General features: G+C 56.2%; 1 protein-coding gene and 1 long non-coding RNA gene across 5 annotated transcripts in view; one reads left to right on the top strand and one right to left on the bottom strand.

Annotated features, from left to right (window-relative positions):
• Positions 1-9,794: 9,794 nt before the first annotated feature.
• The window catches only part of SLC24A4 (solute carrier family 24 member 4), a 164,275-nt gene continuing 156,268 nt past the window's right edge, over positions 9,795-17,801 (bottom strand). For all 4 annotated transcript variants that reach the window (XM_077908532.1, XM_077908533.1, XM_077908537.1 and 1 more), the window contains 2 exons: positions 17,221-17,286; positions 9,795-16,014 (listed from right to left, as the gene is read on the bottom strand). In XM_077908532.1, coding sequence (XP_077764658.1) covers positions 15,862-16,014; positions 17,221-17,286 — 219 coding nt within the window. In that variant the 3' untranslated portion in view covers positions 9,795-15,861. The remainder of the gene's footprint in view (positions 16,015-17,220; positions 17,287-17,801) is intronic.
• LOC144320246 (uncharacterized) lies at positions 13,481-17,314 on the top strand. Its single transcript, XR_013385804.1, has 2 exons — positions 13,481-13,776; positions 13,982-17,314. It is a non-coding gene; the product is annotated as an uncharacterized LOC144320246 (long non-coding RNA).

Raw genomic sequence — 17,801 nt, 5'->3', positions numbered from 1 at the left:
ACCTAGAAGGGTCAATGAGAGCAGGCTGCCAGGGTTCAAATCCCAGCGCTGTCACTTAGTGGCTGTGTGACCTCAGGCAAGCTGCTCAGCCTCCCTGTGCCTCTTTCAGCATCCTCACCTGTGACACGGGTGCACTAGCGCCTACCTCCTAGGGCTGCCGTGAGTGTCGCCTGAGCTTCCACAGGTCAGGGGCTGCGAACAGGGCCTGCGGATAGTACATGCTCAGTGCACGTTAGCTATACTGTATGTACAATGATGACGGCCTTTACTGTGCCAGTCGGATCTCGCCAGAAACAAATGGGGTATCTGATCCGGATAATTTGAGGAGGTTTATGTAAATTTGTAGGTGAGGAGGTCCCAGGGAGGATGCCATCAGCCTCAGACCCGGTAACTTCCTGAGCCTGAAGGGGTGGTCAGCAGACCCAGAAGTAAGACGTCCTGTCCTGTAGAAAGCCCGCAGGGGGTAGGAGCAGGGACCTCACAGACAGATGCTGCCCGCTGGCCTCAGGAGGGCCCTGGGAAAGCAAACACACTGACTCTTCTCTGTCCCTCCACCTCCTGTGACAGGTGCAGGGCGGGGGCTCCAGAGAGGCCTTGGGGGCCCATTGGGCAGGCCCTGTGGGTGCAGCGTCCCTGAGGATCAGCCCTGGAGCATGAGGATGTGCTGGGGATGGGGCAGGACTACGAGGGCACAGCTGGGCACCCCGACTGAGTGCTCCGAGTCCTACTCCATCTCCGGCTGGGAACACGGGCAAACCAGCCAAGGCCCCAGACGTGTGTGTGAAGCTGTTTTGGGTTCTCCACACCAGCCTTCTGCCAGCTGAAGACCCTGCGGTGTCCCGGTCGGTGTCCTGCGGGACAGGAGATTCACCGGGCAAGCCTGCCTCGACTCCAGCCCGCTAAAGTGGTGACATATGATGAAATGGTGGCTGTTTGGGATAGCTTGTACAAAAACAGATACAAAAAGCAGCTCTTTCTGTGGCTTTTTCTGCCATCTGACCCCAATAAGCCTCCTCACCTCATTCCCTGCTACTTTGGGGAAATCCTTTATTTTTTATTTTTATAAGGATTTTATTTATTCATGAGAGACACACACACACACACAGAGGCAGAGACACAGAGAGAGGGAGAAGCAGGCTCCATGCAGAGAGCCCAATGTGGGACTCGATCCCGGGACCCTAGGATCACACCTGAGCCCAAGGCAGATGCTCCACCGCAGAGCCCCCTGGGTGTCCCCCCAGAAGGCTTTTAAAGCAGCCCTCAGCGTGGAGTATTGAGACAGCTTCTAGCCTGGTGTCCCCCACCCACCCACCCGCTCCCATTCATCCTGGAGGCAGAGAGGAGAGGCTGCTAAGGCCTCCCTCAGGGACCCCGTTTCCCACCCAGACAACCGGCTGTATTTGTTCATCTGACTCAGGATCTGCCCCAAAGCCGGTCTGCCCCCAGCTGAATGCCCTCTTCACCTGCACGTGTTACGGACTCCACACACTAGAATGTTCTCATGCTTCGATTATCCTTAGTATGAGGATAGACTCCTTGGGAGCCAGGAGTACACCTTCTTTAAAATTTTTTTCTACACTCCACCCTACCGATATCTGGTGGAGGACCCTGAAAGCATTAAGTGCTTAAGAAGCCCGAATTGGGGCAGCCCAGGTGACTCAGTGGTTTAGTGCCGCCTTCAGCCCAGGGCATGATCCTGGAGACCTGGGATCAAGTCCTCCGTCAGGCTCCCTGCAGGAGCCTGCTTCTCCCTCTGCCTGTGTCTCTGCCTCTCTCTCCTCTCTGTGTTTCTCATGAATAAATAAATCAAATCTTAAAAAAAAAAGCCCAAATTGACTGAATAAAAATGATTTGTTACCAAGGAGAAAGGCTCCTCTGTTTCTGAGTTCTGTGCTATTGTGAGGATTAGCTATCCCTGCTTCGTGCTGTCAGAAGGTGAGCTAAAACCAGGGCCAGAATGCCCTTGATTCATGCAGTCTACACAGCTACGACACCAGTGAGGTCCCAGGAGGGTGTGGACGTCCTACACTTGAGGACTTTTCACTCTGGTAGGACGAGGCAAGCCATAGATAGAAAATTCTGAATCTAGGTGGACCCAGTACAAGGAAGTGGGTTGTCTCGTATGCCTGGAAGTGTAGATATAAGGGCGTGTACCAGGTATCTTGCTGCATAGCGAATGACCCCCAGGTATAGCAGCTTAAAACAACACACATTTATTATGTCACAGATAATGTGAGGGTTGGGTGTCCTGGCACGATTTTGATGGTTGGTCCTGCTTCTGGATCTCACAAGGCTGCACCCAAGCTATTGGCCTGGGCTGGGGTCTCATCCGAAGGCTCGACTAGGGGAGGCTCTGCTTCCAAACTAAGATGGCTTGGTGGGGTTCAGCTCCTCAAGGGGCCTCAGTTTCTTGCAGGCTGCTGGCTGGAAGCCCTCCTCTGTGCCCTACGCCACTGAACATGCTCTTCACCTCATCAAAGTGTGAGGCCGAGAAGACAATAGAGTGAATATGTGGGCAAGATGGAAACACCGCTGTCTTATAACTTAACCATGGAAGTGGCATCCCGTCATTTTGGACCCATTATGTTAGAAAGAAACTCTACATTTGAGGGGAGGGGACTCCATGGAGGTGTGAAGAGCAGAGGCAGAGGTTGTCAGGGCCATTTTAGAAGCGATGTAGTACGTGCAGTTCTGTGTGCCAAATGGTCAGAGACTCAGTGCTTCCGTCATTAGTCAACTTTGGTCCCATTCTCTGCTTTGACCTCCTTGGCACTGACTTCATCCTTATACTGGCTCTCCTGTGGCTACAAGGCAGCTTTCAATGGCCTTCGGGTTCAGGCCCCCAGATTCATCCTACAGAGAAGGGGAGAAGCCTCTCTCCTAGCCTAGGACAGAAGCCCACGTGGTGTGATTGGCCATCTGAGGCCAGTCATAGAGAACGTCATGCCCTCATGGGCTTAACCGGGGTCCATACTCGGTCCTGGGCCAAGTGGAGGTGACTTCCCTCACACCATGGTGGGAAGGGGCTGAAACCTGATTAAAATTGAGGAGGAAAGGAGAGAATGGATGTGGGGTAGACAGCCAACAGTGTCCACAACATCTGTACAGAAATGACCAGAAAGACAAGGCGTACATGAGGAAATATTTGGGGTTGCTTGCTCTATTCATGATTCTGAAGGCAGTGGATGTTTCATGGATATTTACAGACATAAAAAACATCAAATCATACACTTTAAATGTGCACGATGATTGTAGTCCGCTTTACTTCGAAAAAGCTGCTTTGAAAAGCATGTCATACCTTTAGTCATCATGTTGTGAAGAGCACAAAAAAATTAAGCAACAGTCCTTCCAGTTTCCAGAAACTACTATCTGATTCTGCAGAGGAGCTCTTTGCGTCGGCGATAAACGAGCAAATTTCCCACTTAGGTCTTCATTGTGTTGTTCTGCTTGTACCCACTGCTGTCAACAAAAACGCAGAAGTTTACTGCATTCATTGGTGGCAACTGGAGATTGGTTAGAGACGCCAGAGTTTGGCAGAGATGAGTGAGGATGTTCTGTGAGCATTGACAGACTATGGAATCCACAGTTGAGCATCATACCTTTTATCACATGAGCAAACAAGGCCATGAATCGTGTCACTCAACTTACTCCTATGACATGGTCCCTAAATTCTGCAGCAGGGGGTCGTGATCAGATGTCGTTCTTGGCTCCATCCCCCTGGGTGATGACCAGGAGGCCTCGGGGAGGAGGTGGCCCCACTGGGCCTGCAAAGACTCGGCCCCTCACATGGCTGCGGAGATGGGAAGGGCAGCTGGCCCTGGAGAGACTCCTTGGCCTTGTGACCATGTCTGCCTTGACAGCACCGGGCCGGCGGGATCGGAGAGCCTTTGACCCAGCAACGTCAGGGAAATGGATCCACGTTTTTGACCAGAGGCCAGAGGACGGCCAGTCACTGCTTGTCAGAGCTAAGCTGACTCATCTACCAGAGGTTGGCGAGGGTCTGGGGCCACCCTGGGTGTCGCGGGGGAGGGAGCCCTGACTGCTGCCCCTCCCCGTGCACTGGTGCTGTGGCAGGAGACCCCTCACTGCGTCCGCTCACGCGCATGTACCCAGACCAGGGAATCAGGTCACTTGGATAAATAGGCGAAACCCATGTTCAGGCTTTACTACCCATCCATTGATGCCTAAGAAATTACCCCAGATTTAACAGCTTTAAACACAAGAAGTGCTTGCTTGCTTTCTTCTTCCTTCCTTCCTTCCTTCCTTTCTTCTTTCTTTCTTTCTTTCCTCTTTCTTTCTTTCTTTCTTTCTTTCTTTCTTTCTTTCTTTCTTTCTTTCTTTCTTTCTTTCTTCTCTCTCTCTCTCTCTCTCTTTTAATAATCTCACAGTTTCCGTGGCTCAGGAACTCTGGAGCAGTTTACCTGGTTGGGTCTGAGTCGGATCTCTCATGAAGTTACAGTCAAGATGAATGTAGGCAGCCGTGTTGTGCCGTGAGGCTACATGCTACAGAAGACAGGGCAAAACCAGAGGCAGCTGGGTCACCGCCACCGCAGCAGCGTGGACTAAGTGCCTTTGTCTTCTGTGTGACAGAGAGTAAGATCCTATCCTGTTTAAGCCACCGTTCTTGGGCCTTCTCTTGGAGTTGGACCCCAACAGGCAGACGTAAGGGGAGGGGAGTGTGTGGGCAGAGGCCTGGGGAGACGCTGGTTGGCTCTGGAGGATGACGGAGGGAAGACCAGCTGCAGCCCAGCAAAGTTGAGTGTCCGTCTTCGAGGGCTGCCGCCTTGCCAATAGCACTGACCCTCCTCGTATATTGTCTGTGTTGGCGACAAGGGCTGAACCTTTGCTCGTTTTGCAGTGTGGTCGCCCGAAGACACTACGTTCCTTCCCCTTCAGGGCGAGGCTGTGATTTGTTTCTGTCTCACTTCTCCCTTTGGGGGCTCCTCACTTCCTGTGAACACTGAGTGTGGTGTCCCAGGCCTCCTTCCTGCGTGAAGACCCTGGGGCGGGGGGACTCCTTTAAGACCCCGGGGTAGCAGTGGGAGGGTCAGCCACAGGGACCCTTGTGTGAGCAGGCGCCGGTATTCCTGGGTCCTCCGGGCCTGGCTCCTGCCGCCACAGCAGGTGGATGCTGCACCGGGCGGCCTGGCAGGGGTCTTGGGGCAGGGGGTCAGACAACGATGACGCTCCAGCTACCACGGACCCTGCAGTGTCATCGGGTTGGCTCACTCACCTCCCTGGGTCTAGGACCAGACTCTTACCCCTGGGCCCCACTTCCTCTTCTGCAAGGTGGCTGGAGGCCAACCCATGTCACTCCACTGGTGTACTTGACATGGAACGTGCCCAATGAATCTGTTTAGTAGGCTTGTGTTGAATCCGGTTTCCCTCCATTGCTGTATTTTTAAAAATGTTTTCCTTAAAAAAAAAAAAAAGAAAAAAAGTTTTCCTTTATTGGTTTTATATAAAAGCAGAACAGATACCCTGCTCCGGGCTGTGCAGGGCCTTCCACCTTGTGCCCTGCACACAACAGGGGTGCCGAGAGGCAGGTGCATCTGGGAAGTCTGGGTTCCATCCGACCGCCAGTAATGAAAGCCGCCTGAGATGGATGGTCCTCCCTCCAAGGACCCAGAGGGAAGAGCAGCATCTATGCGCCTAGGTGCTCTTGCCGCAGATGTGGGCCCTGCAGGCCATGGCCTCACGGAGCTCTCGGCTCAGGGCAGGGAAGGTACGTGACATGTGAGGCCCGCTGCAAAATGACATGTGATCCCTTTGCTCAAAGAGTCCTGCAGGTTTCAAGGCGGCAGCAGCAGAACAGGACGCTCAAGGCATGACCTCCATGGCTGCACAGTGACCCGGAGTGACAGGGTTGCACTTTGCCACAGCCCACTGGGTTTACCAGGGCTTTCAGTGCCACCCGGAGGGTCCCGGCCCCCCAGCTGCCCCAGCCCTACAGTGGCCTCAGAGGCTCCAGTACCTCCTGGCTCCCTGGCCCAATGGCCAGGTCAGCAGCCTTGCAGGAGGCGGTGTGGGGCCTGCACCTGCCAGCAGCATCTCTCCAGGCCTGGCTGGGCTGCCTGCCCTTGGACTCTCGCTGGCCGGCCCGGCTGGCCCTGACCACTGAGCACATGCTTCTCCTCCCAGAGGCCCCCAGGGTGGAGTATGGCAAGCTTTAAAGACAAAATTACTCATGACATTTGCTAAGGAACAAGGTAGACGTTATTCAAGGAGGGTCATAGCCAATCCCGTGGGTGCTTATATTCTTCATCACCATGGAAGGGGGAGATTGAGTGCGACAACCACTGCAGCAGGGAAACAGGCAGGTGGAAACGTCAGGGGGATGGGGGATTCCAACTAAACTGACCTATCGGGGTTCTTGCTGGAGGCAGGTAGGGGTGTCAGCGTCACCCAGGGTCAGGGGTCCAAGGAGCCCGATCACAAGTGGAGGGTGACGTGTGGGGGTGTGGGACGCTGCTGTCTGATGTAGCTGGTTCCTCCTACAATAGGACAAGGTAGAGGTCCCCATGGAGGCCCAAAGGCCGGGGCCTCGTGGAGAAGAGGATTCAGAGGAGCCTGACCAGGGCTTGGCCAGAGAGAGGCTGTCCCCAAAGTCCTCAGCCCTCTTTGTACCCAAGAGCATTCCCCTGGGGTGCTTTCCCTCCTGGGCAGGGATCCCCAAGAAAGCAGCTGGAGTCCCTCCCCGCCCCAGGGCCAAGACTCCAGAGGAGCCCGTCATCTCCCTGACTGTGGGAGAAACCTCATCCCTGCCTCAATTCTCCTTGTCCTAACTGGACTCTGCCACTCTTCAGCACTCTCGAGCCTGCATTTCACCTTCACAGGTCAAGCGTGGGGGCACCTGGGTGGCTCAGTGGTTGAGCTTCTCCCTTCGGCTCAGGGTGTATGGCGTCCTGGGATCGAGTCCCACATCGGGCTCCCTGCAGGGAGCCTCCTTCTCCCTCTGGCTGTGTCTCTGCCAGGTCAAGCGTGTGTCCTAGAGAACGAGCTATGGGGAAGGACTCCAGATGCAGGTCCCCAGGACAGCGAGATGTCTGTTCCACCCGTACCACCAGCTGCCTTCCTGGCAGTCACTGGACATGGGCCTGGACCCACTGCGTCACCCGGGGGCTCAGCAGCCCCATGTGATGTGCAGGGGGAGGAGGGGGTGGGTCTCCGGGAGGCCGATGTGGGACTCCACACCTGCTCCTCCCCTGGGCTTCCCGTCTTCCCCTCCCGATGTCTCCTTTCTCTTGCCCATGGGCTCCGGGGCCTGGGGGTTAGGTCACCCAGCGAGCCCCAGCACCTGCACATAGCCCCGCCCCCAGTCAGCATTAGTCACTTCTTTCCTGGGTTTCCGATGCCCTTTGCCCCAGGCCCCGTCCCAGCACCCTTCCATCTGCAGGGAAAGCAAAGCAGCCTCTGTTCTGATTGGCAGCCTGGTGGCTCCACATAGCATGACCCCATGACTCCTGTGACCCCCAGGGCCCTGGCAGACCCAGGCTTTGCTCGAGTTTCCTACAGCTGCTGGAGCAACAACTGCAAGGTCCGTGGCCCCGAGCACCCCGGGCGTGTCAGCCAGCAGTCCTGGCGGTTGGGAAGCCAAACTGGGTCTCTACGGGCGATAACCAAGGCGCCAGCTGCCCAGTTCCTTCTGGAGGCCCCAGGGACACTGTGTCATCTCTCTTCCAGCTTCAGGAGGCTGCTGGAATTCCCTGGCTCATGGCCCCACGTCCCTCTGACCTCTGTTCTGTCATCATATCCCTGCTCCCCTTGGACTCCCCTGCCTCCCTCTGATGAGGACCCTGTGGCTGCATCAGTCACCTGTGCAATCCCGGAGGGCTTTGAGGCCCAGGGCCCTTCACTTGATCCTGTCGGCAATGTCCACTGTGCCACACAAGGTGCCACACGCACGGGTTCCGGGCACTAGGACATGGACGTCTTTGGGGGCCCTGTGAGTTTTCCAGCTTGAGTTATTTGGGGATATTTGAGCATCTCCAATTCCTATTTTTCCCTTGTTCACCATCTCTTTTTAAATCAGAACTACTGGGCGTGACTTAACGTGACTCTTGTCTTGTACATAAGTGTATGTCACCACCACCCCCGGCTCCCCTGGTCGCCTGAGCCCCAGCATGAATTATGTCTTCCCTGCTGCCCAGTATGATTGGGTGCCCTTCTCTGGGCTCCTGCCTACTGAGCTCCCTCCCTCCTGGAACCTGGGGGCTCCTTGGAGCAGCTGGAGGTGGGCTCTGCATCTCTGCAACCAGCAGTTGGCTTGATGCTTGGCACAGGGCAGGCCTTCAACATGCATCTGATGAGTAAACCAACGAGTGACAAAATGTGCCCTCAGCTTTAAGGGCTCCTCTGGGAGATGAAGTTTAGACAGCCCCGACTTGGTGCCCTTCTATGGTTGGTGGGGGCCGTGGGTGAATGCGTATCAAATGGAGACTATTTTAGAAAACTGCATAGTTGCCAAATAATAACAAAGCAGTCTCACCAATAAAAGATGATGAAAAAAACAAAAAAACAAAAACAAAAACAAACAAAGGCAGGTGGTTCCTTTTGGCCTGGAGGTCTAGGGAGGCCTTGGAGGCAGAGGTGGAGGTTCCTGGCTGCTGCAGGACCCCCTGGGAGCAGAGGAAACAGCCTGAGGACAGGCAGACAGAGAGGTGATGATGGTGGGGGACTGAAGCGGCCCTTTAGGGCAACTGGGAGTCACTAACTGTTTGCCAGCAGGAGATGGGCAGATCTGAATTCTTGCTGGCGAAGGTCCCCTGGCTGCTGAGTCGGGGAGGGGGAGTGGAGACCCAAGGGTGGCTGTTGGCTGGGGCCAGGCCCCCGCAAGGGTTTTTAAATTGTGATCCACAGTGCGTGGATATTTTATAGTCAATAGAAAAATGTAATGAAAAAGCAGATTAAGACATAAAATCATCCATCATATTGCTATAAGTATAAAATACTTATATTCTGCTCCTGCGCTCACCCTGTTGCAGGTCGGTGACCGTCTGGGAGCCTGCACAGGTGCCCCCGTCGTATGCTGAGGGGGACTGCTGTGTATCCTCACTTCTCCCAGGAGCCCAGCAGCACTGGCATCACCTGGGAACTTGCTGGAAATGCATCTTTGGCCCCATCCCATGCCTGCTGAGCCAGAATCTGCTTTTTAACCAGATGTGCAGGTGACTCATGGGCACGTGGGAGTGCCCCGAGGGAGCCGGGTCTCAGGACACTTACTAAACGGAGGAATTAAGCAGGACCTCTCCTCCTCATCTCAATTTTTCATTAACACAGGAGCTGCTGGCCCAACTTATTCCAGGTGAGCAGGACCAGCTACATAATTTGCAGGGCCTTGTGCAAGAAATGAGAATATGGAGCTCCTTTTTCAAAAAGCTATTAAGGAATCCAAAATGGTGACCGCAGAGCCTGGGGCCCTCCTGAGTGTGAGGCCCTTTGTGACTGTGTGGGGTCCCCTGACCATCGAGGGGCCCTGCTGACCAGGTAGGAAATGCTTGGGCCATTCTGGACACTTGGGCCATTCTGCTTGGGCCATTCTGGACACAACAAGATCAGTCACAAAATTTTGCTTTGTTTTATCCATTACCCATCATTATCATGAAAAAGCTCCATCCTTCATCCTTTCTGAAGTTTGTTTTTTCTCCATATGCCAACAGAAATGGTCTTAAGTGGTTGTTATTCCAATGTAAAGAGTCCTTCCCCAAAATACAAGTGTGTGTGTGTGTGTGTGTGTGTGTGTGTGTGTGTGTCTGCTAGACCATGAATGGAAGCTCTATATAGGGAACGACAGCTTGTGCCCAGGTATTTTATTGACGGTGTACAGATTCTGATATATTGCATCACAATACTGACTGCTAGATTTCTTATAAAGATTTAGTTCATATTGACTCTAGATTTTTCTTCACAATAAAAATGAACTCATGCCAGGGTTTAGTAACCATGAATATCAACTCATTCAAATTTAATGACAGTTTTATTAAACTAAGAGCGTCATATCACAGAGCATTCACAGTGCGGGAGGTCACAGTTATTGAAAAAATAAATAGAGATAAATATATTTATTATTTACAACTTTCAGCTCATCGCTCCTGCTTTGCCTGTTGGAATGAACAAGGACGCAGCATTTGGCTCCACATGCCAGAAACGTCTCAGGGTGGGGTGGGGTGGGGGACTCCAGGGACTCTAAAAGCCCCGGAAGTCCTTGGTTTTGGTCGTTTTCAAGGGGGTGCTTCCTGGACGTGAGAGTCCGATTCTATCTGCTGTTTGGGAGGTCGTGGCCGGACCCCAGGAATACCCTGCGGCCCTGCGGGACCTCTGCCCAGTCGGCCCCCCGGCATCCGGGATGTTCCCGGCCTCGCCTCGCTGGGCCCTTCTCTTGGCCGCTCCTCCCTCTGCCCACAGGCCTGGTCCCACCTGGCCGGCAGCCCTTTCCTCTCTGGCCATCAGGCTCTTTTTGTGTTCACCCAGCAAGTACTCCAGGCGGGCAGCAGCGGACCAGGGGGCACCTTGCTCGGAACCAGCAGAAGCTCCCAAGAAGCTGCTGGCAGAGGCTCAGCCTCAGCTCGTCCTGCTGGGTACCCCCCATATCTTTGCTCCAAGCACGTGGAAGAAGCCCTGGGACGTGTTTAACAGCTCAGAAGGGGCCTCTGGGGGTGACAGGGATGCCCCCAGGGCCAGGAAAAAACCCCACTAGAACATTTGAGTTGGAAAAGCAGAGCTGCCTGGCTGACGGTGCAGCAAGGGAAGGCCTTGCTCCTGCTCCTAAGGAAGACTGTCCGTGTGGATCGCTAGGAATTCCCATCCTGGGAACTCTGGAGTGGGAGCAGGGAGGGCCCTTGCCCGGGACGTTCCCTCTGTGCACAAAGCTGACTGCGCAGCCAGAGACCTCAGACTGCCCTTACTGTCTCTTGACAGCTTACAAAGCTTGTTTTCCAGGGGTGTGGTAGGGAGGGCTCGTACCTTCTCCAGGATGAAGGGTTTTGTTGGCCTTGACCATGGAAAAGTCCCAACCAACATGTTACATAAAAAGCAACTGTTTAAATTCTGGCAACAGTGGGAGCAGGTGCGGGTCATGCCCACGTCTGTTATCAGGCCTTTAACCAAGGAGCAACCGATCCCAGCCCCACAAATCTAATGGCGGAGAAGCTCCACACCCAGGGGCAGACTCTCACGGAGGCACGGGGGTATTTTCAGCTCTTGGAGCTGCCCCCCATCGCCCCTGGGTCTGTGTCAGGGTATTCAGACCACAGACATTTCCACAGACTGGAAGGGACGTTGTCCTCGGCTCTGTTGCGGAGCCTGTGTGGGACACCTGACCCTGACCCTGGACACGGATACCTGCACGAGGTGAGGGGAGACCCTGGGAACGAGAAGATAAAAGGTGACCCAAAGCAGGGCCACCAGCCCCTGGCCGCATGTGGGGGTTCCACAGAGACAGAGGGAATTTGTCATTCAAACACAAGAATTGTTTAAAAAAGCTTTAACACCAGCCAGCTGGCTGGCTCCCTGGCGGTCATGGCCCAAGCAGCTCCACCCACGGGGCAGGACGGGAGGAAAGGTCCCATCCTCCCCGTTTTCTGTGGACACCTGTTTCTTGGCAGCTAGGCGGTATTGGGACAGGCTGGGGTCTCCTCCCCCCCGCCCGTCGCCATCAGGCACCCCAGTCAGGCATCCCTGGTCAGAAGCAAGTGCAGCCACACCCACGCCCCTGGTCTGTGCCCCCAGGGAACGTCTCCTACAGCAGGACGAGGGGACCCTGCACCAGCCCCCTCACTGACTCCTGGTTCAGCTGCTCTCTGCGTTGGAGGGGTGGATTCCCCGCAGGCCCTCCAGCCCCACTCCTTGCAAGACCCATGCCGGGGGCAGCTGTGTGGCGCGCAGGAGCCCCTCTCTGGGCGCTGACCCACCAAGGCCAGCCACAGGGCCCAGGAGCACATGTCCACAGTTGCTGGGGGTCCAGACACTCCGAATCCACATGGGGAGAGTGGGGTCGGGGGGGCAGCCCTTCGGGGGTGTGCTGGGGGAGCTGATGGACTTCCTGCCACCTGAGAACTGCCCACAGAGCATTTTCAGAAATTTCTGGAAGTTTCTAGGGGCACAACCCTGTCAGGTGCCCTGGACTCATGTGCTGCTGACCCAAGCGGAGAGGGACACACAGAAGTCGTGCTCAGGGGCCTTAGACCCGGGAGTGTTTAATCACGACAATATCCTGACGATTCTCACCCTGACAGGCAAGTTCCCGCACTGTTCGAGAGCCTGTCACGGATGCAGCACAGCCGTCTGTCCAGCCAGAGGGGAGGAGGGGGTGTGGGGTGGGATGGAAGGGATCCCGGGCTCCGTGCCCGCTCAGGGTTGGGGCCTCAGCCCGTATGAACCCCACGGCTGCTGAGCAGCAGCAGCCCAAGCCGCGGGGGCCCCCGTGTCCCTCCTGCCACCCGCAGGGGGCTGTCCCCAAGCACAGGCAGTGCCCCTCCGGCCTGAACACCACTGGGGAAGGAGGGGAGCTTGGGCGCAGCATCTGCGGCGGGTGCTAGGGTCCCCTACCTTCCCAGGGGGGCACAGAGCAGACCCACTCCTTGTCCGCCCCAAGGAGAGAGAGAAGTACCCGGAGGGTGCAAGGGCGTAGTGAGGGGCTGCCCTCACCTCCAAGACCATGGTTCGGGGCGGACCTGGCATCCCGAGGGCATCCCGGGGGCCGTGCTCCTGAGTGGGGTCCAGCTGCAGCTCATCAAAAGGCAAGAGCAGCAGCCTCTCCTTGGGGACCCAGGCTCCTGGGCAGCCCGGAGGCCCCCGGGTGGGGATCTGCAGGACCGCCCCAGGTGCCCGCTGCACCAGGGAGGGCTATGCCCTATGGCCTCTTTGGGTCTGTAACAGCAGTGGAGGGACAGTGGCAGCGAGACCCGGGCGGAACATCGATGAGCTGGGAGTTGCGCACCAGGGGGATGCGCGGACATTGGCAGGATCGGTCCCCTGCCCTGCCCACCATGCCCTGGCCATCTGTTCTTCCCCTCATCGACCCAGAACCTGCCTCCAGGGCCATGTTTCCAGACACCACGCACCTAATGGCCCAGTCTGTGCCCGAGCTGCTGAGGGCGACTCCAACCTAGGGACGGACAGGAAGCACCTGCTCCCGACTCTGTAGACACTGTTGATCATGCAGCTCTTCGTGTTTCTTTCTTGCTCCCAATTGCAAGAGCTAGACTTACTTATGTTTTTTTATTGCCTATTTTTGAAGCAGAGTGATTGCCCCATGTTAATCAGCCTTGGGAATAAAATAAAGGGAGTAATTCTATGTAGTGATAAAACCATTATTTTAAAATGAAGGTCTAATTAATCAAGCAATTCTTGCAACTTGTGATGGAAAAATGTTTAGTTTAAAAAGAGGATCATCCACCTACAGCGTTTATGGAGTTTCCTGGATACAATGAATACATAGACCCTTTAAGGAAGTCGCATTGGCACATCACAGTCAAAAGAGAAGCAGCCAGCAGGAGAGCTCCGTGGACTAGAAACGCGACTTTGTAGCCTCAAACTGCAGGTGCAGGACGCTGTGTCACCTCGGACAGACTCTCCCGAGGAAGAGCCAGGATTCGGTGTTCTCTAAAAGCTCTGCAAGGACTCAGAGAAGTGAACCCCGCCCGGCAAGGATGACGTCAGGGGACCACACGGCCCATGCTCAGAGGACAAAAACATCTTTTGGTCTTTACCAGGAAAACCCCAGGGGCGCTGGGGAGGGACAGCCATTAGGACACACACCAGGGCACGAGGGGTCAGGTAAGATCTACCACAGTTTTGACCTGAACCATGAGAACCACCCACGGGGCAGAGCTCTGTCCCCGCCCGCCCCCCCACCGAGGACAGCCCAGCCCTGGGTGACCGGGAGGGGGACGGCTGGCGGCTTGGCTTTTGTGCCGCACCTCACGGACAATTAACCCGGGGTCACCTCCTCTTAGTCAAGACTGTGCTTTCTGTTAAACAGGGAGGATCACCCCTCCTCACACCACAGGGCCATTCTGAGAATTGAGGAGGAGCAGACACAGCTTGGAACCCCGGTGGGCCTGGGAGACCAGGCCGAGGCCCGGGCTCTGATGTCCCCGTGTGTCCACTCTGCACTGACGGCCCCACTGGTGGCCTGGCCTCCCGCTCACCTCACTGATTTCTCAGGAACATCACCTCTGCCTCCACCTGGGGGACCACTGAGCTTGGTCCAGATAGAGAAACAAGAGGGGCCTCCGTGTGGTGGAGCCACTAACACTGACGTGGATCCCGAGCGGAAGCCTGGTGACCAGGCCGCCTGCCTCGGATGCGATCACTTCCTCCTTCTGAATTCAGGAGGCCCTCGGCAAGCGCAGCCTGCATCCCACCTCGGGTCACGACCTTTGTTTCAGGAAGGAAAAAGCGATTGCATTCCTGCTCCTCACACACCATTCATGACCAGCCAATCGGCCAACGCTCTCTTCCCTCACGCTACCTGGGGCTTCTCCCGTACATTCTTCTGTGCAAAATATCCCAGTTATTAAAAGTGCATCAAATCCAATAGACTTTTGCAATAGAAATATTTAAAAAATTAAAAAACCCCACCTCTATATAAAACTAATTGTGCTTCCTTTTTTAGAAACCACGGATGGTTTGTGTTCATAAATCTTTTTAATATTGATTTGAGAGCTACGAAGCAGGTGAAAAATTGTTGGATATTTTTCTCTCTCTTTTTTGATTCTGCCTCCCATGCTGGGCTCTTCACACGGAGCCAACTCTAAGGCTCGAGAAGTTTAGCTCTAAAAGTGCCAAGTTCCAGTTCTCAGACCCGCCTCCAGGTAACAGAGAGCAGCTGTTTGCCTTTCAGGAAACATCTCCTCTCATCGTCCACCACGACCCTGTGGCCTGCAGTCAGTCCGGCAGGCCACAACACTGCTGGGTACTGGGACAACTGGGCCTCACAACAGCGGTTTAGAGAGGACAGCGTTTAATAGAGGAAAGACAGGCCCCACAGGACACTGCACCGCCTCCCAGGGAAGGGCTGGGACGGCTGTCACCTGCCACCCCCACTGTGTCCCTGAATCAGCATCCAGGGAGAGTTGCGCACCCTCTCCTGGATCCCAAACCAGGAGCTCAGCGTCAGAGCAACGCGACGATACACGTGGGATTTTGTGTCCAAGAGGGCTCTCCTTCGGTGCCCAGCGTAGCCTTTCCATTTGGGATGATTCTTTTTCAAGTATGATGATCTCCAGGACATCTTATTTTTAACATTTCACTGTTCGTTCTCTGAACGCATTGATAAAAGTGGTGAGAAAGCTCTCTCTTTCCTGCTGAGACGCTATTTGCATTTTAGTTTCTCCAGAGAAAGGGGTGGAGTGTTGTGCCCTTGGGCCCTCTCGCCTGCAGGTTGAGGCCCAGCGCTGCCTGCCGAGGTCAGAGGCAGGAGGGTCCACGAAGGACACGCGGTCTAAGGGACCCGTACCCGCCAGCCTGGGGGCGACGCTGCGGAACCACATTCCCACTTTGCACCTGCCCCGGGACCTCACAAGCTCCGATGGCCACCCGGTGACAGGAAGTCCTCACTGACGTGTCACGAGGGGCCTCCCCGGGCCGCCAGCTCAGGGACCTGCCAGGATGCTCAGACGGCAGCCCCGGAACTTGCTTGTGTGGGGAGGGCAGGGCTCCGAGGACACGGAGGAGGAGGAGGAGGACGACGAGGACGAGGAGGGGGAGGAGGCCCCGGCTCGCGCCCAGTCGGCGACCACCATGGCTCTTCCGTCCGCGCGTGAAGAGCGGCCGGGACCACGGAGGCAGGGGACACTCACGCTGGGGCGGGTGGAAGGGAGGTCAGCGGGGCCCAGGGCAGCTCAGGGCGGCTCGGCTCTAGTCGTCCTCTCGGCACATGGGCAAGTTGACGAAGGTGAAGACGTTAAACTCGATCATGATGGAGAAGCAGAGGAAGACGGCGTACAGGGCCAGCACACACATGCCCAGCTTCCGGTCGAGCCTCCACTTGTTCACGTGGATGCCGAGGACCTGCGGGGACAGAGCACGGGGCGTGGCCTCGGGGCGCGGGGACGCAGGAACGCGGAGGCTCTCCCGGGTGGGGTGGTGCTTGCCGCGGCGGTGAGCCTGCTCCCTGGGACCCTTCGGGCTTCCACGCCTGCTGATGGCAGGTGAGCCCTGGCCCCAGGACACATGGCTGCTGCCCCCATGGGAGCACTTCTGGCGCCCCAGTCCTCGAGGCCAGGACTTCCTCTCGCGACAACAGGAACCTGCCCCAGCCCTCCCCCGGCTGCAGAGCCTGGTGTCCTCCAACCTCTCAGGCAAAACTCCCACGGTATTCTCTGGCTCACAGCCCGGCACACTTCAGCTTGGACCTCCTCCTCCTCCTCCTTCTTCTTTTATTTTTTATTTATGAGACACAGGCAGAGGGAGAAGCAGGCTCCCTGGGGGAGCCTGATGGGGGACTCGATTCTGGGACCCCAGGGTCACATCCTGAGCCGAAGGCAGGCGCTCGACCGCTGAGCCCCCAGGCATCCCTGGACCCCCTTCTTCTGTGTGTGTGTGTGTAGACGGGCTTGGAGCACACCCTCACTCTACATTCCTTCTAGACTCTCCTGTACTTCATGCCTGCCTTTCTCACCCCCGGATGGAGACTTCCTGGGGTTGGACCACCAGGAAGCACCACCGGTTCTGTGCAGACAGTGGTTCTGAGCTCCAATCACAGCACTGCCATTTCCTGCCCTGTGATCCTGGGCAAGCTACTGCCCCCCCGAGTCTTGATCTCCTGTGCACAATGGGAATGGCCTCACCGGGGCCATAAGGGTTGCAGGAAACACGCAGAGGCCCCGGGCGTGTGGAGTAGGGCAGCCTAAGGATCCAGCTCTGCGGTGCTGGCCTGGCTTGAGGCCTGCCAGTCAGGGGAGGAATCTCTCCCCTACCCAGAGCTGGTGAGGGGAGGCAGACGGGGCAGCGGGGACACAGGCACGTAGTCCAGTTGCTCCGGTGGGTTTTTAGCCACTCAGGGAACAATGGACGGGTCGGTGCCGACACTCTTGGCACGAATTGTGTCTGGAGGGATCCGAGAACTTGTGTTTCTCTGTTTTAACCCTCGTTGCTGCGGTGTGTGTGTGTGTGTGTGTGTGTGAGAGAGAGAGAGAGAGAGAGAGAGAGAGGCCCTGCAAGTGACTATATGGGATCAGAAGAAAAGATTCCAATTCTGGAACCATCAAGACTCACAGTGAGGGCGACAGAGCCCAGCAGCAACACCACCGAGTAGACCAGGCCCCGGCTGTTGATCTTTACCTGGAGAGATAAACACAGGAGCTCTGAATCTCTGTGCTGCTTGGGGTGGGGGTGGGGGCAATGCAGGGGTGAGGGTGGGAGAGGGGATGCAGGAGGTGGGGGTGGGGAGATGCAGGGCCTAGGGATGGGGAGAGGATCCATGGGAGGGGGTCGGGGCATTGCAGGGGAGGGGGCAGTGTTCTCAGAGCCTAGTGCCCCCAGTGTGGCCCTTCCAGGCCTGGAAAGCACGGGTGGGTGCTCCCCTGGGTGGGGGGCTGGGCAGAGCAGGGAGGTCAGTCCTGACCCTGCAGTGAGCAAAGAGGATGAGAAAGACGCATGCCTGTGGGCTGAGGTGCGGGGACTGCACACAGGGGCTCCCCCTGCAGGCGCCCCAGACTGTTCCAAGGCCTTCGTGGGAGGCAGAAGCCAGGGAGCTGGGGAGCTGGGGACCATGTGTCCCCCTGGAGCTCACTGCTGGCACAGGCCCAGCAGCCAAACCCACAGAGCGCATGTCTGGCATGCATGTGGCTCAGGAG

The sequence above is a fragment of the Canis aureus genome, chromosome 9 (assembly GCF_053574225.1).
Source record: "Canis aureus isolate CA01 chromosome 9, VMU_Caureus_v.1.0, whole genome shotgun sequence".
NCBI classification, from domain to species: Eukaryota; Metazoa; Chordata; class Mammalia; order Carnivora; family Canidae; genus Canis; species Canis aureus.
Note: the sequence above shows the minus strand (reverse complement) of the source record. Positions and strands in the feature narration are given on the sequence as shown.